General features: G+C 46.4%; 1 protein-coding gene across 3 annotated transcripts in view; it reads right to left on the minus strand.

Moving 5' to 3' along the window:
* Nucleotides 1-26757, minus strand: part of ACOT11 (acyl-CoA thioesterase 11) — a 437309-nt gene that overhangs the window by 301249 nt on the left and 109303 nt on the right. For all 3 annotated transcript variants that reach the window (XM_078670317.1, XM_078670310.1, XM_078670324.1), the window contains 2 exons: nucleotides 22712-22772; nucleotides 7720-7821 (listed from right to left, as the gene is read on the minus strand). In XM_078670317.1, the coding sequence (XP_078526443.1) occupies nucleotides 7720-7821; nucleotides 22712-22772 (163 nt within the window). The remainder of the gene's footprint in view (nucleotides 1-7719; nucleotides 7822-22711; nucleotides 22773-26757) is intronic.

Below are 26757 nucleotides of genomic sequence, written 5' to 3' on the forward strand. Positions count from 1 at the left end.
ATCGGGGCATCTTAAAATGGCGGGCGCGCACGACAAAAGTGTGGCATCAGGGGAAGAGGCAAGATGGCGCAGATAATGTTCACCAAAACGTACTAATTTTCAACAGTCCTCCCTTTAACATATTCAAGACATCTTGCTGGTCATTTTCTACTCGGGTCTATTGTGGTGGGCATGAGAAGGAAAACGGTAGGAACCCTAGATGAAAAAATTGTAAACAATACATTTTGAGATTTCTAGTTTTTAGGAGGTGGGCCTATTTGATAAACTTTGATAAACTTGTTCAGCAGGAAAGTCATAGGAATGTAATACAAAAAACGGTTCTGTAGCGAGCAGCAAGTACATATCATAACGTGAACTGGCAGGTTATTACATATTTCAGATTCGGATTGGAGCAGGATCAATACAATGGCGGCTGGGAGAGAAATGAGGCATAGCAAAAACGGTGATTGTGGATGTCAAATGTTCGAAGTTTTACGAGTTCTCATTGTTCTTTGTGGTCTTTCGTTGGCGCTGTTGAGCACCGGCGGTGGAGCTACGAGTCCAGCTCTGTTCTAAGTTCTGCGTTGCAGGGCACGACCCTTTCCTCGCGTTTCTGGTCGGTAAGGTCCTTTTCGCCCTGTGTCCTTTGAGGTGATTGTCAGAAAGTTCCGATGGAAGAAGAGCGTTCAAAACAGTCCATAGGGTAGGTCAGAGGAAAAAGGGGGATGGAGCAAGGCCAAATTGGGAACAAACTAGGGGAACGAGAGACTTCAAATAGGCGGGCGTGTGACAGAATTCAGAGAGCGGGGACTTGTCGACAGGCACTGGACGTCGAGCAGGGGCATCAGGTCGACCCTTTCTTTTCATGCTGTCGAAAACAGTGCCTCGTCCTGCAGCTCTTTTCTGTCGTGGTCTCGCCTTGGCTAATGTCGCAGGTGTTCCTTAGTCTGCAGTCAGGCCTCGTGCTCCCACATCCGGTCCTTCTCTCCTCCAACAGCAGTACCCTTAAACAAGTTTGAAAAGACAGTCTTTAGAAAATTTGCAGATGGAGATAATCAAAAAAGTCTATTTCTCTCCCAGCTCCAGGCAAAGAATGAGAATGCTCGTTCTCACAACTGGCATATGAAATGACCGGTGACGGACCTGTTGGATTTACTTATGACTTTCCTTCATAATTAGTTCACGACAGTTCATCTGATGGTGACCCACCTTCGTGAGACGAACCTGGCGAAGATATGCTGTTCTCTAGAGTTTTACATTTACAAAGGGTACTGTGAGTCATCAACATGGTACTACACAGGTATTTTGCTGAGAGGCGAACATGACTAAAACATCTCCTTTCTATAGATGCATCCTGCTTTTAAACTACTACGGGGTTCATTTCGGTTATTTCTTTACCTTGGGCTAATCTGTTAACCTTGTAAAACATCATTCTGGATCCTACGTAACCTTTTACAGCCCGATTACTTAATCAGGAAGGACAGGGGTTTTATGGGAAACAACCAGGGACATATACAGGGGAGGTAACGGGGGTGATCATTTTTTCGGCTTGGGTATTGCGACAATTCGGGGAGGGGAGGGTCGCGTATTCTGAGGTCCTTGTTTTATACTATAGGAGCCGTTGACATGTAGTTCCCTTATTTCGGGTCAGATTAGGGAACCTCTGTCGTCTTACCTGTCCTTTCCCTTACGGCCCCACCTGGGTTCATTGACTTCTAGCGGAAAAGGAGAGGTAACGACGCGGTCTCAGGGTGATTGTATTAAAGACAAGTTTTTGTGCAAATACTGACGGTATTTGAAGCCAATTAGGTGGGGTGCTAGGGGTGGCAGTCTGCCAATTTCGGGGCTAACCACTCGGAAGAGTGGGAGTGCAGAAATAGAGAGAGAGAGAGAGAGAGAGAGAGAGAGAGAGAGAGAGAGAGAGAGTGAGAGAGAGAGAGAGAGAGAGAGAGAGAGAGAGAGCGAGAGTGCAGCGGCAGGCTAAATAGTACACGTGCAACAGAGAGGGTGGCAGTGTATTCAAGAAAGGCTATTTAGTGCATTACACAGTAAAGGGCATTCGCGGGTCTGCGTTAGGATCTTGTAATCGTGCAGTTTGAGCATTAGACAGGGTAGAGGGGACGCGCCTTGAGAAGAAGGAAAGAAGAAAGGAGGTACCATTTTGTCGCACTTCTCGCATTCTCGGTCCTTCGACCAGTTGGGTCGACGCCTCAGTCACACACACACATTCCCTCATAGTTTCGCATCATACGTGACATGGGTTCATTCGTCCGGTCTGGTTTAAGGGTGATCACTTTGTATCAGGGTTGTGCTAATTTTTCGGGTTTGTTCGGTACGTGAGTAGTCTGCAGGCATGCTTAGACGCCACCTTGCGGCGCTAGTTCGTTTCGTGCATTAGACATGGCAAGGTTTCGGATCTTCGCCACACCTCGGCTGTAATCTCTGATGTAACCTGCAGAGGGAGGAAAAAGGGGGGGGGGGTGGGAGACAGCATTCGCGCACATTCAAATACATGGATTCATAAGTCCTTTACTTACCTCTTACTCGTCTTTCCTCCTCGGGGCGGGGTCCCTGGGGATATGGTTTCTGGAGTCGAGGGGGGGGGGTAGTGTGTTCATATAGGTCGTGTGCGGGGAAACGTAAAAAGGAAACCAGAGGTGCCTAGTGCGAGGTATCTAGTCAAAAGGATGTATCTCACTATCGGGGTCCTTAAACCTCTTTCAACGCTGTGGCGTTCTAAGGTTCTTCGGTTCTTGGGCCCCTGATACTTTGGAACGTGGTACTTTATAATATTTACATTATTTTATTTCTCCCTCCCTTTACATTCCCTCATTTACACCGTTCGTTTTACCCATCCTTGGAAGTCAAGGTCTTCCTCTACGCGAGAGTTCATGGGTCAGTCGCGTACTTTGAAGGCGGAGTGTCGTGTTGTTGATCCGATCCGTCCTCCAGGGCTGGGTAACCATCTTCCTTTAACCTTAAAGAGAGAGCAGAGTAGGGTGCACAGAAAAAAACTTTCCCACCGATCCCACATTTCTTTAAAATAAAGCATGCAATACCCGTCCATAGTTTCAAAGACTTTATTTTGCAAAATCATTTCAGCATATGGATTATGAGGGTGCGGTCGTATTTGGCCGGTCGTGGCAATGGCTAAAGTGCATACAGTGGGGGGTTTCGCTTGCAGCAATAAAAACATCGGAAAGTTTTACTCGTTCATTTGTAAGTAACTAAAACGTCTATTAATTGGTTGGGGGTTCGGGGGCATTTATTTTCCTATATGCATACCGTACGTGAGCGTCGTAAATGAGGTTTACATCAGTTATAAAAATATAATACATTGTACATTTGTAATCAACATTTGTAACGGGGATCCTTTCATACTGTTCGTCGTGTGAGTTCTCCTTGTCTTTTCTAGCCAAGTGTACAAAGGATCATATAAAATCTCAGAACATCAAGTTTATATTAGTGCGAAGGAACACCACGAGGTGTTCGTAAGTTCCGATTGATACCAGCGCCATTTTGGGCGGGGCCGGCACAGTCCGGAAGCAGCATCAGGGGGAAATGTTTCCATTACTGGCAGTTTGGACCAGAGTCCTTTTCGGCAGTTCTAGAATTCACGCTAACAGAAGGTGTGGCAATGTCATGTTTGTTTCGTTGGCGATCAAGGCAGCCGTCCCTTACCGGAAACCTGCAAAGGCCGAAGGTTCCGCCGGGGACCTTTGTATGATCTTCAAGGCTGCGGAGATGCTGTCGGAGATGGGGGCTCGTGCTCCATGGGACAAATGTTCGAGTTATATGGCCGGCCAAAGTTACTCTAGTGGCCGGGGCCCGCCTTCCAGCGGATCCAGACGCCATTTTGAGGCCCTACAGGGGCCACTCTCGTCGAGTTTGCAAGAATGGAAGAGATCCTTCGGAGTGAAAGGAAGAGGTCCCTGTTTTGTGTAAGCGGGACGTTCAGCTGGGGTGCAGCTGTGATGCCCCCACCGGGGGGGGCGAGGGAGACTCGTTCACATCGTCTCCTTCTCCCGGTGCACTCCATGCCGCTCCTTTTCATCGCCCCGCATGAAGGTCTCTCCACATCCGGTGTTCCCCAAGTGTCACCATTGTACGTTCGGTGCTGCGCAAGTACTGGGGTGCCACCATTGTACGTTCGGTGCTGCGCAAGTACTGGGGTGCCACCATTGTACGTTCGGTGCTGTGGAAGTATTGGCACCATCGCCTGACTGGGGGTGTTCGGCGTCGGGCCGGGGGCTGGGAAACCTCCTATCGGTGGAGGTGGGAGAGGCTCGTCCGCGTCGCCTCTCCCTCCCAGCCCAACTTGGACAAATTGTTGTGGAGGTACGTGCAGGACATCCCGCCGTCCAGGACTGCTGCGGCTGTGACGGAAGAGAAAAGGAAGAGGTGCCTCGTTCTCCTCTGGACATGTGGCGGGACTACCTTAGTCTTTCCAGGCCCGTTGCGGCCGGCCAAGGAGACATGTGGCGGGACTACCTGCAAATGCCCAGGCTGCGGGCTCCTGCCTCTCCTCCGGCTCCCCCATACGTTAAGATTTCCTGACCAAGAGTTGGCGGCCGGGCTCGCCTTATATGGGTTGCCGTTGGTTGGGCGTAGCCGTAACCCTGCCCTACTTTGGAAGGTTCCAGAATGGGGGGGGGGCGAATGTTCTGTTTGACTTTCATTTTCTACAGTTTATCGTTATTATCCCTTGTTTGTTGTGTTAAATTAAAAGTTCAAGTTCATTAATGGTCTACGGATTTTGTTTTACCATTTCTTTCTTTCCAGGTTGCTTCTATGCTAAGTTTCTGCTAACAGAGGTCGAGTAACACGGAAACACGTGTAGAGGGATGACGCAGATTTGTACATTACATACACACAAACTCAGACGGGGGACAGTACAAGTACGACATACAAAGACCCAAGACAAATATAAAAACAGTTATTGGTCATAATTATCTCTTTCCGTCTGTGAATTTTAAACGAGGCTGGGTTCCCGTCTTGACATTGCCCGACCTAGGAGAACTTGAGCATGCCGCTGAGATTTTCCTGGCGAAATCTGTGCCATCGGGCATAATCAAACGTGGTAGTTCTGTCTGGTCTGTCTATGTAAGTCGGGTTCTTCTTTGTCTCGCGCCTTTTCTCGTACTGTCGGTCTGTCGTTCTTGTCGGCCCTTTGCCTTTACTCACGCTCAGTAGAGTCGGGCATTGGGCTTTCCAGTGTCCGACATACCTACAAAAAGCGCATTGGTTTGACCCTAAGTCTGGTCGTCCTTTGCATAGTGTCGGGGGATAAGTCGTGGGTAGCGGTGTCCTGGGGTTGTCCTGTCGGTATATTTCTCTACTTGGTTTGTCCTCGTCTTTTCTCTGTCGTTTCGTAGCCTCTCTGCGCCACATACCGAGACTGTCGAGCATAATTGGCGTTGTCTTATTATTTCGAAGGGCTATTTCTAACGTTTCTATTTTATCAAGGTCAAAGGATCCTGCCAGTGGCCACTGTTTGTCTTGGCTATCTTCGGTATACCTGTGCCATAATTTATTATAAGCTATGGTGACTAACCCATAGTTTATGAACATGTCCTTATTAGGGGTGCCTTCTAGTGGAGCTATATGGTCCACCTCTAACACCCGGTCCGGGCTAAACAGGCTATTTATCAGTGGGGAGAAGACAGACATGACGGCTCGTAACGAGGGACTAAAAAAGTCAGCACTGCCTATCTTATCACTAGGTGCAAAGACTAGACAGAATATTTCTATTCTACGTTGTTTGCAGGTAGTGAATACCTCATGGATCAAAAACCAAAAGACCAATAAATAACAATGGGGAGAATGAGTAGGTCCGCAAAGATCTGCGTTACCTACCCTTTTCACTATCTGCAAAAAGGGTGGTCACTTCCCTGTTTGCAGACAGGGAATCTCCAGGAAACAATATTTTTGCGAACAACAGTTCAGTTTCAAGCAATTATTAAGTGGGGGAGAAAGAAAACAAGCACGGCTGCTACCCTACCTATCCTCCACTGCTTGCAAAGAGAGAGAGCCTGTTGTTTCTCCGTTTGCAGACAGTGAATCTCCAAAATAAAAAAAATAAAAATAAAACGAGCAATACTAGTATTTTTGAACAATCAAGCAATCAAACAAATTTTTTCGCAACTTGTCGTGGCAACACGACCTTACCCGGACCATGTGGACAGTTTCTTGTCTTCCGAATCCAGCGCCCGATCGTCCTCTTTTTCTCGTATTTCTCACGGCACTCCTGATGGTTCCCAGTCAGGACCGTAGATCACTCGAGAGAGGTCTGTTCGGAACTAGTGAAGTTCGGATGATCGGCTGCCAGACGAGGGTCTATTGGGCAAGAGCTCTCCCGATCGTTGCAGTCGTTCACTCTGTCGTCGGGACCTCTCCCACTGGATCCACGAGTCGCTGATGGGCCCCACGCTTGGGACGCCAATTGTAAAAAGTTCAATCGGGTCGGGGACAATCGATATTTGCCCGGCGGTATTGCCTCTGTGACCCTCTAGTTATTAAATCAAATGAAGAGGCAGGCGCTGGAGACTGGAAAGCAGGAAACAAGGTTTTTTTTATTCTCTCCGGAGGAGAACACAACGAAACGGACAGAAGGTATCGTTCTGAGGTGCTCTAACTGTATTCCTGAGGCCTGGCCTCTTATACACACATTTATGACTTTATTGTAGATTACACATACATGTTAAAGCTTTGATGTACGGAAAAGACATTCTCGGAACTCCCCTTTGGGCCCGTTCCCATACACATTTACAGTTGAAGTCCCCACCCTAGTCACAACAGGTGATGAGCATCGCGCAGCTGGATAATCCGCCGATTCACGGAATGTGGGGGGTTTGATCGGGTCTCATGGGGTGGGGGCTTTGATCAACCCGGGGATTCTTTGATGGGGGAAGCTTTCTATTGTACGGGGAGGGGCAAGGATGGTATCGGCAGAGCTGGGTGTCGGCTTGGGAACGGGGAGGACAAAACGGGCACACGGGGAAAAAGGGGGTTTGCATCTAAGGGCCGGAGATCATGAAAGGAAAGCAGGGAGGTGTCGCGCTGGGAACAGGATGAGGGCCTGGGGCAGAGCAGCGCCGAAGAGGGGTTTATGACTCAAGGCAGGTGCAAGCAGGGGGTGGTCAGCGTGCAGGCTTAGCGAAGGCAAAGGGCTATGTCAGGGGCCAGCGGCATGCAAAAGGGTTTGTTCTGATCGGGGCATCTTAAAATGGCGGGCGCGCACGACAAAAGTGTGGCATCAGGGGAAGAGGCAAGATGGCGCAGATAATGTTCACCAAAACGTACTAATTTTCAACACAGAGTGCTGTTGTGTTTCAGATTCTGAGAATGCTGAAATGCTAGAATGCTTAACTTTAGTTTGCATGTCAATGTTCTAAGGGGGGCATTTCTTTCTTCGGCTCTTGACGGTCAGCCTGAGCCATCTCAAGTTATGAATAAAGACCTATTTCTTCATTCCAGTGTGCTTGATCATTACTAATTTGGAGACAAGAGCTGAGGGACATCCTATGGAGTAACCATTAGATGTGAAGCATGTTGCTTTTCCCCCACTCACATCTTTATTTTGGTCCTAGGACAACTGGGGAGGACCAGTTGCACAGTGGTCTGGATACTACTAAGGACATTTAGCATTTCATCTGAATACATTACACACTAATTTAGTTTAGTTATTTTAACTTTACACCTTGTTAAACTTGCATACATTTAATGGTACTTTATCCCTACCTTGCCAGTTCCATCGCCTTGTGCCACAAACGTTGCGTAGGCCTGACAGACCTTCCATTGTTTTCCACTGGAAAGATCCTCGTAACAAACTTGTATGCCAACCTAGAAATGATAAAGGGGAACATTATCACAAAACCAGGTTATCCTACACAAATCACTTAAGACATCTTGAAACAGGGATATCATAAAACTAAGGAATACTTGAAAACATATTGGCTATGCAACTTCTCATTACAAACGTTTAAGAATTGCAACAGCTAACTAGACAGTGGAAACTGGTTTTCAAAGCTTTAATTTTGATCACTGATGCACAGCCAGTATAATGCAAGTGCGCCCTGCTGCACACGCAGTGCAATTACTGACTCCCATACCTTTGGGCATAAGATGTACCCTGCACTGCGAGTCTCAGATATTTTCTTCAGACTGTCCCATGAACTCTAATTATAGACATGCTCTGAACAGTCATGACCTCACTATAGTCTAAGCTTATTGATGGGTGTCTGAGTGCATCAGTAATAAGACTCTAAGAGTCCAGTTCTATCCTACACAATCTTTGCCAGTGGATGACCAATCGGAATATATCAGGGGATGATGACAGAATAAGATCAAACCAGGTTCCAAGCAACTAAGAATCTTTTTGTCAAACCCACCAACAACTTTGTGCATATATATATACACATATATATATATACATACATACACACATATATATACATATATATATATATATATATATACATATACACACACACACACACACACACACATATATACACACACACACACACACACACATTTAAAGAGTTGTGCTTGTAGAATATATGCAGTAGGGAAATGCAGACAAGTGGCTACTCTGTAAATCTCACTCATCTGGCTAACCATAACAGCCATTGCAATGACTCCTGGAATTCATTTGTGCTAATTCCATCGAAGTAGGATCCCTGACCCTTCTATCATGTAACAGTGACAGATGCAGGAAAGATTCTAGAGGCCGAAGAAAAATAAATGTGCTTGCCCGGAGCACTATCACAGCAGGTGGCAATATACAAACAAAAGTCCCAAAATCCCTTGGCCCTCTGATGGGTGATCTAACATTCTTTACCATACAGGTTATGTAATAGATTGTATATTGGATTCTGAAAACATAAAAATACTGCCCTGTTTAGTAGAACTAGTCTGCGGAAACCATTTTTAGGTCAAGCCTCGACAGCGCTTGCGCTGTCTGCAAGACCTGTTGCCTCTCTTTAGTTGGCTTTTGGCACACCCACCGATTACCACTGGTTGTCATCTGTGGCATTCAGAAATGCTGGCTTCTTATTGGTGCATTTGTGTAAATGTCCCTACTTTGTTTGCTGAGCTCCCTCCTTGGTGATTTCACTCCGAGATAAATTGTGTTGGCCATCACAGCTGTAATGCCCTCTTCTCCCTTCTGGCTATTGCAGGTTCAGATCCTCCCTTCTGGCTGTTGCAGGTTTAACGTGGTTTATAGCAACTGAAACAAAAGCGGCCTTCCATCACCTATTTTCTTTATGATTGGCTTGTTATTGTATTACTCCCGCTCGTGTATTGCTTGCCGTCCCACCCTGCTGGTTATCAGGGGCCCATTAGACTTCAGAAGGGCAGGTGAATACCGCTTCACGACACCGCTGCTGACCGGGGAAAGTCCAGTCAGTTGTTTGCTTTTATATATATATATATTTTTTTTTTATATAGTGCAAACTCGATCCGTTGGTATTAGAGCACTTTTACATGCAAGCCACATATGCTACAAAAGGACACATACATTTTTAGTAAGTGTGCGGAGATTCATTTTATTCATGACGCCTGAGTGGGTGGAGTCAAGGCTGCTCTTGTTACCTCTGTGACTCCGGTTGCCGCTCATGCTCGTGTATAGCTTGCCGCCCCCCACCCTGCTGGTTTTGAGGGGCAGCTGCTTTGTCTTCACAAAGGTCAGGCGAATTAAGACTCCACCACTGACCTGGAAAAGACCGGTCAGTTGTTTGTATTTTTTTTATATATAGCGCAAACTCAATCTGTAGGTATTGGAGCGCTTTACATGCCACCACATACGTTACAGAAGGACACATTTATGTTTGTTAGGCACACGGAGATTAAGGTATTCATAAAGTGCAGAGCCAAGGCTGCTTTCTTTACTTCTGCGACTCCGGTTGCCGCTCCCGCCTCATATATTGCTTGTTTTCCTAGTTATCTGGTGTCTACAAAAGCAGGCTCTGCTGTGTTTCTGTTTAAAGGCTCCACAAAAGGGTCTAAACTGATTGAACTGCACCAGTTGTCTAATATAATACCGACAGAAGGGATCAGTGAAACTTACAGTCCCGGAAAGTCTGGCTCAGCCTGCATTCTTCTGAGGTGGATCAATTGAATGCCATTGATTGGCTAGTAGTTATATCTGTTAACAGTGCGTACAAATGGAGCAAGTTCGATACGAAGCGCTACTTGAAAATAATTATTTTTTTCTAATGCCCCAGATGAATGTAACTTTTTGTTAAATACTGATGGCCACCTAAAAATCCTATTGTAACAAAAACGTTCTTGGCACTTATCAGAACCTTGCAGTGTGCCATGTGTCTTTGGAAGGCTTGCACCTTTTGTGACTGTTATATTGTAGTTGCTTGATAGTTTCCCATTATAATAGTTCGGGCTCTGAGGTTAAACGTCCTTTACAGGTCTTTGTCCTTGCCAGCAGTCATCACCTCCTGCCAAAGACCTGCTTTTTAAAATGTATATCGCCTGTCTACCTCCTTCCCCTACCTGTACCCCCCCCCTCACTATTGCCCTCTCTCCCTTTGGTTTTCAACCTTCCCGCTTTCTCACTTTGTTCCCCATGTCCCCACAGCGGAACTCTGTAACAAGAACGTTACTGAGGGCCCAATCTCTCATCTGCTTGACCTCCACTAGTTGCCAGTGGAAAAAAGGATTTCATTTAAGGCTCTGTATTTAATTCACAAGGCCCTCTACATAGCAGGTCCGACCTTCCTTTAGGATAGTTTCTCCTGGTATATTACTGGTAGGAATGATCACGGTCCCAAGAATTAGCAAAGCAAAATGGGGTGGAAGAATACTCTCGTACCGTGGAGGGAACTATGGAACTCCTTGCCTCTTGCCCTACACTCGCAACCCATCATGCAGCAATTCAGAAAAAAGTGGAAGGCCTGGCTTTTTCGCAATAGGTCACTGAGTCACACCAAAGGTATGCCCTTGGACTGAAGGCCTTTCTGGTTTTTGATCCATCTAGTGCTGAGACACCTTTGGATATGGCGCGCTCCATAAAATTACTTCATTCATTTCTTCACATTTCTCTCTTTCCCTGTCCCCCCCCCCCTTTTTCTCGATCCCATTTTCCCATGACTCATGGCTTTGGCTGTAGGTGGGTTGGCCTAAATCCTGTCAGAGAAGTGGCTCAATTCTGCTCTGGATTAGACGGCACATGCCACTGCTGGGTCCGTCGTCGGGTGTTTGTCTGTTACACGGAAAAACCCGCCTGTTAAACTGTAGTTTGAGTGTATTTTTAATTGTTGTGTTTATGAATCATGGTTGAACCGGGAATCTTATGCCAAAGCATCCAGGAATCCAAAAAGTAAAACTGAAAAAAACATTTTGGAGAAAAATCAAGTGATGTTGCAGAAATCGCTTTATCTCTTAGCGGTGTTTAATGTAGGTTCATTTACAAACCAAAACCAAAGGTGGTGATGGACGGAGCGTTGACAATACAAGCACTCACCCCCAGTCAACTGATCTGGGTTTAATCCATCACCGTTCTTTAGCCCACTCTGCCACCCCAGTTCAGACATGGCCCTATGCAAATCAGTCTGACCCTGTTTTTCTTGGTTCGGCAGGGTATGCTCAGACGTGAGTCCCTTGCTCACTTTGCCACTGGAGTCAAGCAAGCCCGGCTGAAGACGGCTGTAATGCCAGAAACCGGTCCTGGGAAGCTTGATTCCAGTCCACAGAAGACATGGCTTGGCAGTTCGGGCTGGACTGTTCCCATGAGGCACAGGGTCAGACTGATTTGCATATGGCCATGTCTGAACTGGGGTGGCGGAGTGAGCTAAAGAACGGTGATGGATTAAACCCAGATCAGTTGACTGGGGGTGAGTGTTTGTATTGTCAACGCTCTGTCCATCACCACCTTTGGTTTTTCTTGGTTCATTTACAAACCCCAGCCATCACATAAGGTTTCTGAGATGCCTCAGACCTCCCAGATTCTCTTGATGCCCATGAGCAACAGTAAAGAGCATGTTCACCGCTGAAGAGGGTGACCACTTCTCCATTCATCCTTGTGGCTGCAAACAGAGCAAACTACTTCCCCTTTCACCACTTTGCATCTGCAAACAGAGCTGAGAACTTCCACAGCTGAACATCATTTGTACAAGCTTCGTTGACACCCCAGACTACCGATTTTTTGAATGCATATGATGTCCAAATTCACTTCAAGTACATGTTTTGTGATCGGTACTCCCGGTCACCTGCCATACATTCTATCATACATTTTAAGATTCTTTTTTTATATTCATATTCATCCATTCACACCCCTTTACATTAAAATAGCCAGCTTTACTGTATAGTTGCTATAAAAGCTTATAATATGGTAAAGTGTGCACTTTTTTGTTTTATATTTACTTCACTGCAAACAAAAAAACTAATAAAATACCTTTACCATTTACCTGCGCCTCATCCCTGGTGGTCCAGTGAGAGCCATGCTCTTCTGCTGGCCGCGGTTGTCTCTCTCTGTTTTTGTGCCGTTTTCTGTCTTTCTGTGCCCGTTTTTTTCTGTCTTCCTTCTAGCCTCTTCACTGTCTTATTATTGTGCCTGTCTTGTAATTGTACCTGTGCCTAAGTTCACTGTTGCAGGTTTTCTGCCTTTCTGTTTTCGTTGCTCTCAGTGTCCTTTTTATGCTGCTGCTGCCCCTGCGGCCCCTCCCCCCTGCCGGTTCCCGCTTCCACCTCCCAGCTGCGCTTCCCTACTCTCTTCCCTGCTTAAGGCAAGCCCGTCTGCGCCAGTCCGCAACCCGACCACAGCTAGTGCCAGGAATCCTGGATCTGCGACCTCCCAGCTCTACAACTACGCTTCCCTCCTCGCAACCCTAGAAGGAACAACAACTGTCAGCAGTCAACGCCAAACACCACCCACGGCCAGTTCTCCTGCTGTCACTGCTGCCAATCCTTCACCTCCGACCGCGCCCCCACAGCCCCAGTACGAACGCCAACACCTCCGAAACCCTGAGGTGCATCCTCCTTAATGTGCTCTCCCTGCACAGACACGCAGTAGAGATCTGGAACCTCCTCGTCACCCCTTCACTAGACGTTGCCTTCTTTACAGAACTGGACCAACATATCCTCCGCCCCGACATCGCCACCGCCATCCCCGATGGATACAAGATCCAGAGGAATGGCTGCCCCAACCGCCCAGGAGGAGGTCTCACCATCGTACACAAGAGCTCCCTCCGACTTTCCACCTCCACCACGAAGGACTCCTTCCCCACCACCGAACACCTTCGCTTCCAGATCAAGACCAGCCCTAGAACCACACTCAGTGGCACCCTCGCCTACAGAGCCCCTGGACCCCGCGCTTCATTCGCCACTACCGTCGCCGACCTCATTGCAGCCCACACCATCGCACCCATGGACTACATACTCGGAGACCTAAACTCCGCCCTCGACAACCACAGCTACCCCAACTCCACCACCCTCCTGGACAACCTTGCCAACATCGGACTGAAACAGCTTGTCACCATGCCCACCCACAAGGCAGGGCACACCCTCTACACCATCTTTGCAGGAGGCAACAACATCCACAACAGCCACACCACACAAACCAACCCCCATGGACAGACCACCACTGCATATACTTTCACGTCGACAAACCCACGCCGCCCAAACCTGCATCGCACCCTCCACGAAGGACCTGGAGCAAAGTTACTGAGGAATAAATCAACTCCACCCTTAACCACGACGCCCCCACCACCTCGACCAATGCCAACCTCGCAACCAAAGGACTCCACAGATTGTTCTCCAACTGCGCAGACAAGCTTGCCCCCCTACGCAACCCCGACAGATAGCACCCCTGGAAAGCCACCTGGTTCACCGCCGACCTCCAAGAATCCAGACGCACCTGTAGACCTCTCGAGAAGAACTGGACAAACAGCAAAAACGTCAGAAGATCACACCACCTACAAAAACGCAATGGCAGAATATCACCAACGCATCAGATCCACCAAAATGACCTTCATTCAAAACAAGATCCTCGCCTACGGCTGCAACTCCAAGCAACTCTTCAGCATCATCCCGGAATATTCCAAGCCCCCCAGTGAAACCACAGACATCACCCCTCCCCAGGACCTCTGCAACAAGCTTGGATCCTACTTCCATCAAAAATTCAAGGGACTATGACAACTTCATCGACCAGACACCCAACTCCGAAACCATTTCTTCCTCCAGCAACGCCATCCAGCACACCATCTCCTCCTGGACCCCAGTCACCACCGAAGACACCACTTCGACCATGAAAGGTATCCACTCAGGAGCACCATGGTCCCCTGCCCCCCACACATTTTCCACAAAGTCGCCATCGCTCCCGAACTACAACGCACCATCAACGCCACCTTCATGACCGGCATCTTTCCCGACAACTGGAAACGCACAGAAGTCAGACCCCTGCTCAATAAGCCAGCAGCAGACCACATCGACCTCAAGAACTACCAACCCATCTCCCTCCTCCCCTTCGCTGCCAAAGTCACTGAGAAGACAGTCAATGCACAACTACCCAAATTCATTGAAGAAAACTCCATCCTCGACCCTTCCCAATCCAGATTCGGCAGCAAACGCAGCACAGAGACCGCTCTACTCGCCGCCACAGACGACATCCGCACCCTTCTCGACCAAGGGTACAACGCAGCCCTGATCCTACTCTACATCTCTGCAGCATTCAACACCGTTTCCCACTGCAAACTCACAGCCAGACTCCACGACACCAGCATACAAGGAACTACCCTCAACTGGATCCGCTCGTTCCTCATAGGCAGAACCCAAAGAATCAGACTGCCACCTTTCCTCTCTGAACCCACAGAAATCAACTGCGGCGAGCCCCAAGGATCATCACTCAGCCCAACGCTCTTCTACATCTACATGGACCCCCTCGCCGCCATCGTCAAACAGCACAACTAGCATAGTATCCTATGTGGACGACACCCAGCTCATCCTCTCCCTCACCAAGGACCCAATCACCACCAGACTCAACTTTCAGGAAGCAATGAAGGACATTGCATCCTGAATGAGCAGAAACTGCCTGAAGCTCAACTCGGAGAAGACAGAAGTCCTTGTCCTCGGTCCCTCCCCATCGGCATAAGACAGCACCTGGTGGCCCACCGCCCACAGCAGATCCCCCACGAACCAGCCCGAAACCTCAGCATCATACTAGACTCCTCCCTCTCCATGACCCGACCGGTCTACACCGTCGCCTCCAGCTGCTTCAACACCCTCCGAAAGACCTTCAAGTGGATCCCCCCGAATCAAGGAAGGCCTTCACCCACGCACTCATAACCAGCAGACTGGACTACGGAAATGCCCTCTATGCCGGGATCAATAAGGCTTGGGTCTGCAAGCTCCAGACCAATCAGAACACCACAGCCAGACTCGTTCTTGGCATCCCTCGACACGAACACACCACCCAACACCTACGGAACCTCCACTGGCTCCCGTTGAGAAGAGATTACTTTCAAGATGCTCACCAACACCTACAAATGCCTCCACAACACCAGACCCCAATACCTCAACAAGAGAATCTCCTTCAACGAACCCAAAAGAAACCTCCAATCCGCTGACCTCGCCGAAACCGAGGGTGACAGAAGAGAAATAAATGTGCTTGCTAGGAGCACTAGCACTGTAGGTGGCAATATACCAACAAAAATCCCTTGGTTATGGGATGGGGGATCTTATTTTCTCTTCCCTAGAGGTTGTGTAATGGATTGTATAAGGACTTGTGAAAATGTAAAAACACTGTCCTGTCTGGTATAACTAATCTGCTTGAACCATTTTTTAGAACGGTTCTTGTTTGTGCCAACTTTCCCTACTGGATGTGCCCGTCTATGGGCCTTCGGTGCATTGCATCCTGGTACTTGATATGCAAAGGTTTTCAAACTAGTTGGCTCAGGCAAAGTAATTTTCTTTATTATTACTTGCAAAGCCATCTACTAATTCTCGTGAGCTCAGCTAGGCAACTGCTTGTTCTCTTAGTAGGAATTGGGTCATGTGATTGATCCTCAGTACTGTGTGTGTGTAGTAGGCTATACATTTGGGCTTGGTTGTGACTCATGGAGCCTATATCCATTGCTGGTGTACACAGGACGATTTCACAGACCCCTTGTTTTTGTACCAAATGTTTTCAGACTCAATCGAAATGTGAGCCAGGGTTTTCTAGAGCAGTGTTCTGAGCACTTAGTTTCGATTACGTGACGAGTACAGTGAAGATCATGACACGATTGATAGAGAAATTAGAGAGAAGTTTGGAACAAAGGAGTGAGGTTTTCAAGAATCAATTCGTCTCGGTGAAGCATGTGATTTATGTGGAAGATGGTTTTGGTTAAAAAGGGAAAAGGAACTTCAGGTCAATTATTCCCAACTGAAGTGACGACCCCAGCCTGCCTTTGAGCTCAGATTTAGAAGGCTTAATCAGATGAGGCACATTTTGAAAGAGATGTTTGTTAGCTTGGGCAAAATCTAAACTGTAACCAAATCAGAAGATGGCTCTCCTGGTGAAAAGAACTAGATAAGAAAAATCCCAACGATATCTGGCAACATAAATATTTACTCATGAGTTGGTATTCGGAAAAATAAACATCAGTTAGAATGAGAAATAAGCATTGGCAACACTGATAAGACATATTGGCTTTGTTAAAATATTTTGCCATGTTGAACAGCATCACAGCTGTTGGGCAGAACTTATTAAATATATTTTTAAAAGACCTAATCACTCGCCATCACAACATTTTGTAGACATCATTTGTTCAACACACATACACTCACTTACCGCCCTCCTCGCCACCACAGACAACATCCACGCCCTCCTCAACCGAGGCAAAACTGCTGGACCTCTCGGCCCCCTTTGATACCATCTCTCACTGCACTCTATGTATAAGACTCCATGATACTGGCACCTGCGACACAGCCCTGGAATTGATCTGCGCCTTCCGCACCGGCCGAACACAGAGTCAGACTTCCTCCGTTCTGCTCGGAACCCACAGAGATCAGATGCGGAGTTCCTAAGGGTTTCTCCCTGAGCCGAGATTTTCAACATCTAGATGGCCCTGCTTGCAGCCATTGTCAGAAACCACGGGCTCAACATAGTCTCCTACACCGAATACACCCGACTGATTCTCTCCCTCACCAACAAACCCACAGTCGCCAAGAACAACTTTCAGGACAGGATATGGACTGTTGCTGCCTGGATGAAGAACAGCAGGCTCAAGCTCAACTCAGAAAAGACCAAAGTCCTCTTCAAGGGCTCCATCCTTTCCACCTGGGACAAGTCCTGGTGGCCTGTAGCACCTGGAACCTCACCCACACTCGCAGACCATGTGCGGAACCTCGGCATCATTCTGTACTCCTCGCTCACAACAAACTGCCAGATAAACGCGGTCTCCTCATCCTGCTTCCACACTCTACATCTGCTTCGAAAGATCGTCAAATGGATCCCCACCGAGTCCAGAAAGACGCTCAACCACGCACTCGTCAGCAGCAGAATCGACTTCGGCAATGCACTCTATGCCGGTATCACCCAGAAACTCATCAAGAACGCCTCCGCCAGATACATTCTCAACATCCCCCACGGCAGCCACATAATAAGCCACCTCAGAGACCTCCACTAGCTCCCAGTCAACAAAAGAATCACCTTCAATCTCCTCACACATGCCTACAAAGCCCAACACAACTCTGGACCTGCGTACCTTCAACCACCGCCTCACATTCCACGTACCCACCAGAGACCTCTGTTCTGCCCGACTGGCCCTGGCTACCATCCCACGTATCCACAAGACCACAGCCGGAGGAAGATCCTTCTCCTACCTCGCAGCGAAGACCTGGAAGACTGTGCCTCTCCAGCTCAGGCAATCACCCTCACTGCCTCTATTCAGTAAGGACCTCAAGAGCTGGCTCTTTGACTGACCACAGTGCCTTTGACGGCCCAGCAGCCCCACCTGCCCTCAGCGCCTAGGAACCCTTATGGGTGAGTAGTCATGCTCTACAAACCACTGATTGGTCGACTTACAAGGGGCACCCTTTTGTTTTTTTATTTACCAATTTGAGATAGATCAGTAAATTAAAACAAGGAGCATGAAGCCACCATTTTAAAAAAGAGCCTTTTAAAAAAAATACATATAATCGATGAGCGGCTGGCAGGAGTGGGAGGGTAAAGCAACATGGGGGTAAAGCAACATCGCAGGTGGGAAGAAGCAACAAGTGAGAGAAAACGAGTGAAGGACAGCAGTGATGGTTTTGAAGTGTGGGGACAGGAGCACTAGGACTAGAAAGCAACACAAGTGTGGGTGATGGAAGAGAAGCACATGGGCAGAGAGAGTGTGAACTCCTTACACAAGTCATATCGAGCGTGGTTGGGGAGAAGCATTCAAGAAGAGACAGCTGTAAAAAATGCGCTCTTATAAAGTGCTTCACTAAAAGGGGGGGTAAGGGGGAGTTCACAAAAAGCGAGCAGTGGTGGAAGAACAGAAGGAGCCAATCAGGGAGGTAGTAAATAGGCTATGCTCCTCAGGAGGGACTAACACAAGCGGGACAGCCAAAAACAAATAAAGCTATCAAAAAGAAGACAAGCAAGTGTGAGTGACAAAAGGCAAAGCCAATGATAAGCAATTGGAGTAATGCATTTCTACGCCAGCTTTCAGCAAGTCTTCCACAGAGCAGATTTTAGAACGGATGGTGCCCAGTGCGACAATCTTGGTTGACGCCCCTCCCCCCAAAAAAACTCCCAAATCCCCTCACCGCCACTCTCCGCCAGTGCTCCTCATCTCTTCATAGGACCTCTCTCATATGCATTTTATTTCTTTTACAGCACTATTCATACCAGTGTAGGGTGCCAGGGCACTTTACATCACACACATTTTACAGAGTCAATGATACAGGTGTGCCTAAATCAGTCCATAGGAAATGTTACATAAGATTAAGAGAATTACAAGGTGTAGGAGTCACATGTCACCTACACTAGTAGGCAGTATATTTTAAGAGTGTTTGGACTGGAAAAGCCGAACCTCAGTATTTAAAAGTTATTGCAGTGGTTAGCTTTACGAATAGGAATGTCCTTAAACCCAAATTAACTCTTTATCAAAATTAGAATGATGAAAGACAGGATGAAAGACAGGGGAAAAGACAGAACGTTCTAACCTATACAATGCAGTTTGCATATAGCTCTTTGATGATAGTTCATAAGTACTGTGCTATATTAGGGTTGCAACTTATGAACTGCAAGTAACAAAAGGATCTCCGACTAAAGCAGTACCCTACTGAGCAATCCACATAAAATACAGTTTGGTGATGTGTGGTACATGTTCTTTGAAGCAGGCATCTTAACCTTTTGTTTTACTTTAGCAGGAGTGAAGACTGACACTAGATAAAACTCAGGTCTCTCTCCAACAGGAACATTAATAACCAGGGTTATCTTGAAATTTGTATTGTAGCCTGAAAACTTCTGGACACACAAGGAACTCTGCTGCGGGTGCTTTTTAAATCCTTATTATTTCTGAACACTCCAGATGCCCGAGAACAGCGCTAGGTGCAGCTGCACGAGTTGCGCTACCCTATGGCTGGCATGGTCCCCTTATGTCTTTGCAAGCAGACAACTGCGCTGTCTGGTAGGCTTCAACCTAAAAACAGGGACTGCAAATGCCTCAACAGGGCATAAGGCAACACAATCAACAGAATAGAACTGTTATACTCTAACTGTGGTGCACAATAAAGGGAGATGTAGTACACCTAGGGAAGTATTACATGCAGTGCCTGCGGGGAGTCAATGGGCATGTGCACCCATTTTCTGCACTGCAGGGCACTCTAGCATTGCAGAAGTGGCAACATATGTTTGTGAGGCCCCTTCTGTGTTACAGATAATGCAACGCCTATGTAGAGACGGCACTGTCTAAAGGCGGGCACCTTCGCTCATTAGCATGGGGGGTGAGGCCTCATGATAACTCGGGGTTCACTTTACCTCTGTGCCTGCCTCTACGTCCACATCCATAATACGGGGCAAAGAGACTGTAAAGAGGAACACTGACAATACACCACAAAGACGAGGCGGACAGTCAATTCCCCCCCACCTGCACAACCCAAGGACATCCTCGGAAGGGGACCTCCCAAACACCCTCCTGCAGGGAGGTGCAGTCTAACTGCTCCGCCTGCATCGTTGTCCCCCTCACCCCATGAAGTGCATGTCGGGTGCCACTTGCACTGTAAAAGACAGTGCGGCTGCTTCAAACACCCACTCTGACTGCCTTTCACTAATGTGCTGCCCCAAGGGCAGCAACACGTTTGTGATCAGTTCATTATATGTAATAGGATTGGTGTCACTACAACGCGGGTTTTTACAACGCATTCCGTTACATCGGAATTTTTACAACGCAGGATCCATTACATCGGATGCCATTACAACGCATGGCATTACATAGCAGATGCTATTACAACGCATGGCATTACATCGTAAGTATATCTTTTTAAAAAAAATGTAATTAAGTTAATTTAATTAATTTAATTTAATTAATTTAATTAAAATACATTTTAAAATGGTAATTAATTTAATTTAATAAATTTAAATCTATTTATTTAATTTAATTTTAATAAAAATTGTAATTAATTGTAATTAATTAATATAATGAAATTAATTTAATTTAAATATTTTTAAAAATTATAATTAAAATAAATTAATTAAAATATTTTATTTAATTTAATTAATTTAATTAAAAATGTAATTAATATAATATAATTAATTTAATTTAATAAATATATTTTAATTAATTTATAAATGGTAAATATAATTTAATTAGCCCTAAGCACAAACCCAACCCTGAACCCTAAAACACCCCTGTACCCCAAAACCCAAACCCTACCCTGAAACCTAAAAACACCCCTGTACCCCAAAACCCAAACCTGAAACTTAAAAACACCCCTGTACCCCAAAACCCAAACCCTGCCCTGAAACCTAAAAACACCCCTGTACCCCAAAACCCAAACCCTGCCCTGAAACCTAAAAACACCCCTGTACCCCAAAACCCAAACCCTACCCTGAAACCTAAAAACACCCCTGTATCCCAAAACCCAAACCCTACCCTGAAACCTAAAAACACCCCTGTACCCCAAAACCCAAACCCTACCCTGAACCCTAAAACACCCCTGTACCCCAAAACCCAAACCCTACCCTGAAACCTAAAAACACCCCTGTACCCCAAAACCCAAACCCTGCCCTGAAACCTAAAAACACCCCTGTACCCCAAAACCCAAACCCTGCCCTGAAACCTAAAAACACCCCTGTACCCCAAAACCCAAACCCTGCCCTGAAACCTAAAAACACCCTTTTTCCTACCTTGAAACCTAAAAACACCCCTGTACCCCAAACCCAAACCCTACCCTGAAACCTAAAAACACCCCTGTACCCCAAAACCCAAACCCTACCCTGAAACCTAAAAACACCCCTGTACCCCAAAACCCAAACCCTACCCTGAAACCTAAAAACACCCCTGTACCCCAAAACCCAAACCCTACCCTGAAACCTAAAAACACCCCTGTACACATTTTAAAAATTACTTTAATTAATATAATAAATAATAAATTAATAATATTAAAAAACATAAATAAATATATTTAATTATAATTAATATTAATAAAATTTAAAAAAATTAAATACTTACCTATACTTACGATGTAATGCCATGCGTTGTAATAGCATCTGCTATGTAATGCCATGCGTTGTAATGGCATCCGATGTAATGGATCCTGCGTTGTAAAAGTTCCGTTGTAAAAGCCTCCCGTTGTAAAAGTTGCGATGTAACGGTGCATCACCTATGTAATAGGATGCACTGTCCCTGTGCACCGGGGCAGGACGCTCTAAGTGTAATATGGTGCCTACTGTCTGGGCCTTCAATCTGAGCAACCCAGTATTTTGGGTGCTAGTCCATCAGATGGTAAAATCATTAACGCCGGGTGCAGTATTTACTGTGAGCGGTATTTACCTCCCAGGTCTAAGTTCGACACCTCGGAACGCTTTCTCCATCCCACGCTGCTAAACTCTGAATTTTGCAGTGCACCCCATCACAAATTAAGCCAAGATTTATCTCTGCAAGTAAAGTGTGTGGTCTAGTCATGCTACTTGTAAATCTGATTGCTTTTACACCTGGATTGGGAATTCTGGCCGAGTAAGAGTGAGTGCCGTAGTAATTTATTCAAAAAAGCTACATCTTCATTGGCTATTAATTCTCCTAGTCATTGCTGATAATATATCAACTCCCTCGCAACTGCTGTCCAGAAGTGTGGATATACTTCTGACATTTTTGATAGGTACGTTAATTCAGCCTCATATAACCCGGTTCTAATAAATCAATTTAACATCCGCTCAAGCAGCATTCGTGCCGCCGGCGTGCTTTTCCTCCGCCACTGACTGTTCTGGAAATAATTGCCCTCAATTTCAGGAGCCACCTGGCTGTCGGGGAGAACAGAGGAGGAGTGGCAAGCAACACTGTGCTGATGTCTGTACTCCACATGGTGGCCCTGAAGGGTCAAAAGGTAGAACCCACGCCTGGCAGAGACCGCGAGCCCTATGGAATTCTCTTGATTCCCAGGGGGCGGGGGGAGGGAGGAAAGAAAGAAAGAAAGAAAGAAAGAAAGAAAGAAAGAAAGAAAGAAAGAAAGAAAGAAAGAAAGAAAGAAAGAAAGAAAGAAAGGATATATGAAACTCTCGAGTTTGCTAAAATCTTCATATACAAACCTCCATGCTGGAATTAAAGGCGCGGTTAACCTTTGCCTTCAGGTTTACAACTTGACCAACACTAGAAGCAAAAGAACATCGTTAATTAGTAAACAGAAGTTAATAGGTTTTATATTTGTATTGGGATTCAGGTCATATGAATGAGGTACATGTATTCAGACAGCCTACTCTATTCTGAGGCTATCTGAATAATTATGTCCATTCCACTAAGTGCCGACATTTCTTGAAATATAAATTGTAGTGCCTCGATCAGAAATTGAGAATGTTCTTCCCATACTTGTCAACTTACCTTGTGAAGCTACTGCAGACATCAGCCTCAATATTTCAAAAACAAATTGCTAACATGCAGCACATCAACTTCAGAACATACAAATGAACAGAACGAGAAGGTTCACAGGCATACAATGTTTTTAAATACCCTTTACCACCCGCATAGATCTGATCATCATTAAATTAGTGCGCAATGAATACAATTTCCCAGAATTCCAACCCCTGAAGAGCCATATTTCTGAAAAATTAGGTTTTATTTTGTTAGACTGGTAAAAGACCAACTAGCTCACAGTAGATTCTTCAGGGTTATTGATCAGGATTAAATACTTTGTTAATGACATCACTTTCGATACAGTTTTAAGGGAGCACTGGGCTATCCTAAATGACTTCCATTTAGACAGGTGGGTCCAAAGTCTGATTTCAGCACTCGCGCTCTACCATAGTGTAACCCAGTGTGCCCTGCAGATTAAACACAGGGCACCTTTACAGAATTATTGGGCCCAAATCGCTGTTAAAATCCTTCATCAGCGCACGCACAAGAGGCACTCCTTGACGCAGCTCTGCTACGCGCAGTTCGATATTGAATGAGCAATGTGTACAGTGCGAACGAATGCTCGAAGGTGTCAAGGCGCTAATGCAGTTAGTCAACTACAGAAAGGGAAAATTACAAGGAATGAATGAATGAGCAATTTATACAGCGCGAACGAATGCCCAAAGGCGATAATGAGTTTCTCGAGACCAATTCCAACAGAATTTTTAGCTCAGATATTTAGATTCAGAAACTACATCAAGTGCAATTTTATTAAGTAGCCGGGTAACCGACTGGCTACAGTTTGGGCATTACTGGTGTTAACTGTAAGCTGGTTTGCTTTGTAGTAGATAGTAGTAACGCATATGATTTGGCGCTGAAGGCCTATCACTGTCTGGTCTATCATAACCAAGTCATCTGCCCAAAGGAAGATGTTAATACTAGTTTTCTTGACCTTTGGGTGAAAACATCCTTGGAATCAGATCAAATGAACATGGTGGACAAGGTTCTTCCTGGGTCGGACTGAGACATAAAATTGGACCAATCACTAAAATAAAAGGGACACCGATTAGTGAATTAGATAGCCAAAAAAAGGAGCCCATGTTGGCAAATTGGGGCAGAACTTTCAAAGACACGCTGTACAAGTGTTTTGCAATGTATGGAAGACTGCAGAGACATGTGCTTATGCAGGCAATAGTAGTTTTAATATTTGGGAAATCAACAGTAAAATCCGTTCCAGCAGACTATAAAAAGGCCCATAGACATCCAAAAACTGCCCCACGCACTGACCTGTCAGACCAGCCCGTTGTGCACTGTCCGATTGCCCTATAAGCAAGCTAGTCCACACTATGCCCTTCACAGACCGAAAAAGCACATGCTGTCTAGCAACGAGAGACTTCCAACGTGATAAGTCTTCAAGAAACCGGTCAAAAATCTTTGAAGCACTATCCATAAAATGATATTAACCAGTACGACGCTGCTCTTCTCAAAAGCCTTTTTTGTATAAAGGACCTAATTTGGATGTCGGTCGGAAAGCTTTCGACCACATGTCAAAGGCTTTGTGACCGAAATTCAAGGTTTCAAATCCGACCGCCGTATTAAAATGACGTAGTTCGGATTTGAAACAGTCTGGTCAATCTGACTGTCTTCCAACCGGCTCCTTGATCTCATCGACCAGTCGGAACCGCCACATAATCCCATACGGATGGTGATTCCGTCGTCGGGATTATGATGTCGGTTTCAGAGAGGCTTTCCATGTTGGGCTTTCTGACATGGAAAGCCTGTCAGAAAGCATCTTTGGGGGCAACTAGCAGAGTCCCCCTTCTTCCACTGGGTACGGCTATATTTTGAAAAGTGTGAGATTAAGCACACGGTAGGAAGATTAGTATTTCCCAGGAGCCCAGAGCCACAGGAGCCCCTCGCCTTATGCACCAAGAATACGTGAAACAAACATTCAATCAATCAGGGAATTGTTAGTGTGATACTCACCCGTGAGGGTGTCAAGGCGCTGAGGGGGGTGGGGAGAGGCGGGGGGGGGGGGGGGGGTACGCAGATCTGTTTAGCCGAAGAGCCAGGTCTTGAGGGTCTTCCTGAAGGTGTTCAGGGAGGTGGCGTGTCTGATGTCTGCCGGTAGCTCGTTCCAGGTCTTGGCTGCAATCTGAGAGAAGGATCTTCTGCCTGCTCTGGCTCTGTGGATGCACAGGGTTTCCGCCAGAGCGAGGTTGGAAGATCGGAGGTTTCTTTTGGGTATGTGGAAGTTGATTCTGTCGTTGAGGTATTTGGGTCCATTGATGTGTAGGCATTTGTAGGCGTGAGTGAGGATTTAGAAAGTGACTCTTTTCTCCACGGGGAGCCAGTGGAGACTCCGTATGTGTTGGCTGATGTGTTAGTGTAGGGGGATGCCGAGGACGAGTCTGGCGGCGGTGTTCTGTATTGTCTGGAGTTTGCGGAGTAAGGACTTGTTGATGCCGGCGTAGAATGAGTTTCCGTGGTCCAGTCTGCTGGTGATGAGTGTGTGGGCGACTGTCTTTCTTGACTCAGGGGGGATCCACTTGAAGGTTTTGCGGAGGGTGTTGAAGCAGCTGGAGGTAACGGCGTTGACCTGCCGCTTCATGGTGAGTGATGAGTCGAGTATGATGCAGAGGTTCTTGGCATGGTCGGAGGGGGTAGGTGGGCTTCTGAGGGCGGTCAGACACCAGGTGCTGTCCCATGCAGAAGGGGTGGTACCGAGGACGAGGACTTCTGTCTTCTCGGCGTTGAGCTTCAGGCAGCTGTTGGTCATCCAGACTGGGACGTCTTGCATTCCTTTCTGGAACATTGGATGTATTGGCTTTGACCATTTCTTTTGTCATGTTGTATGTACTGTGCAGCAAGACTAAAAGTTAAAAACAAAATTGCTCGCAGGAACAAAGAGGGAGAGGAGAGACAACACTTAGGGTAGGTGGGTGGCAAAAAATGCTATGATGCAGCCAGTGGTGTTCGCATCATATTGACTCTTATTTGTTATGGCGGGTGGGCAGGGCAACACGGACAACTGAGGCAGGGCAGATACAAGGGAGGGACAACATGGACAGCGGAAGGAAAGAGGGGGTTAAAGTGCTATGAAGTAGCCTGTGGTATCAGAGTCTTTTTTTCTCTTCAAATATATATTTATTAAGTTTTCCAGCATACATCTTGAAACAATACCATCACAGCGTCCCTCGCAAGGGAGTGGCATAATTGAAACAACCGAATTTGATTAACATGGTACATTGCCTAGTCTGAGTCCAACTGCTTTCTCAATGAATTGCTTAAATGTAGGGTACAGTTTCTGATGATAACGGAGCTTGGAATGAGTTCTCATAAGCATAAATTGCGAGTGGACGGTACAACATGTGTTTCATCTTCTTTCTGCGACGGTAACCTTCTTACGCCTTCCAGTCAGAAGGTGGTACGTGGAATGAAGAAAAATAATATGAAAACAGATCCCAATTGGGAGATAACGCAAACAAAGAAAGAAATAACCCCCCCCCCTTTCCCACCCCCACCTACCGCGGTGGCGGCCCATGCACACAATTAAGTTATCTTATGTGACTGAAGGTCATCTCAAATTTGAAAGAGATGAAGGGCTCTAATGGTGAAGGAAAACAGCCGATGGGAGTCCACGTGAAAGAAAGGTGACTAAGGGTCCCCACTTGAATTCAAAGTTTTTATAGTTATCCGTGAAAATGTCTGACATGCGTTCCAGGCTGAGCAGCTTCCACAGACG

This window comes from Lissotriton helveticus, chromosome 1_2 (genome assembly GCF_964261635.1).
Source record: "Lissotriton helveticus chromosome 1_2, aLisHel1.1, whole genome shotgun sequence".
Lineage (NCBI taxonomy): Eukaryota > Metazoa > Chordata > Amphibia > Caudata > Salamandridae > Lissotriton > Lissotriton helveticus.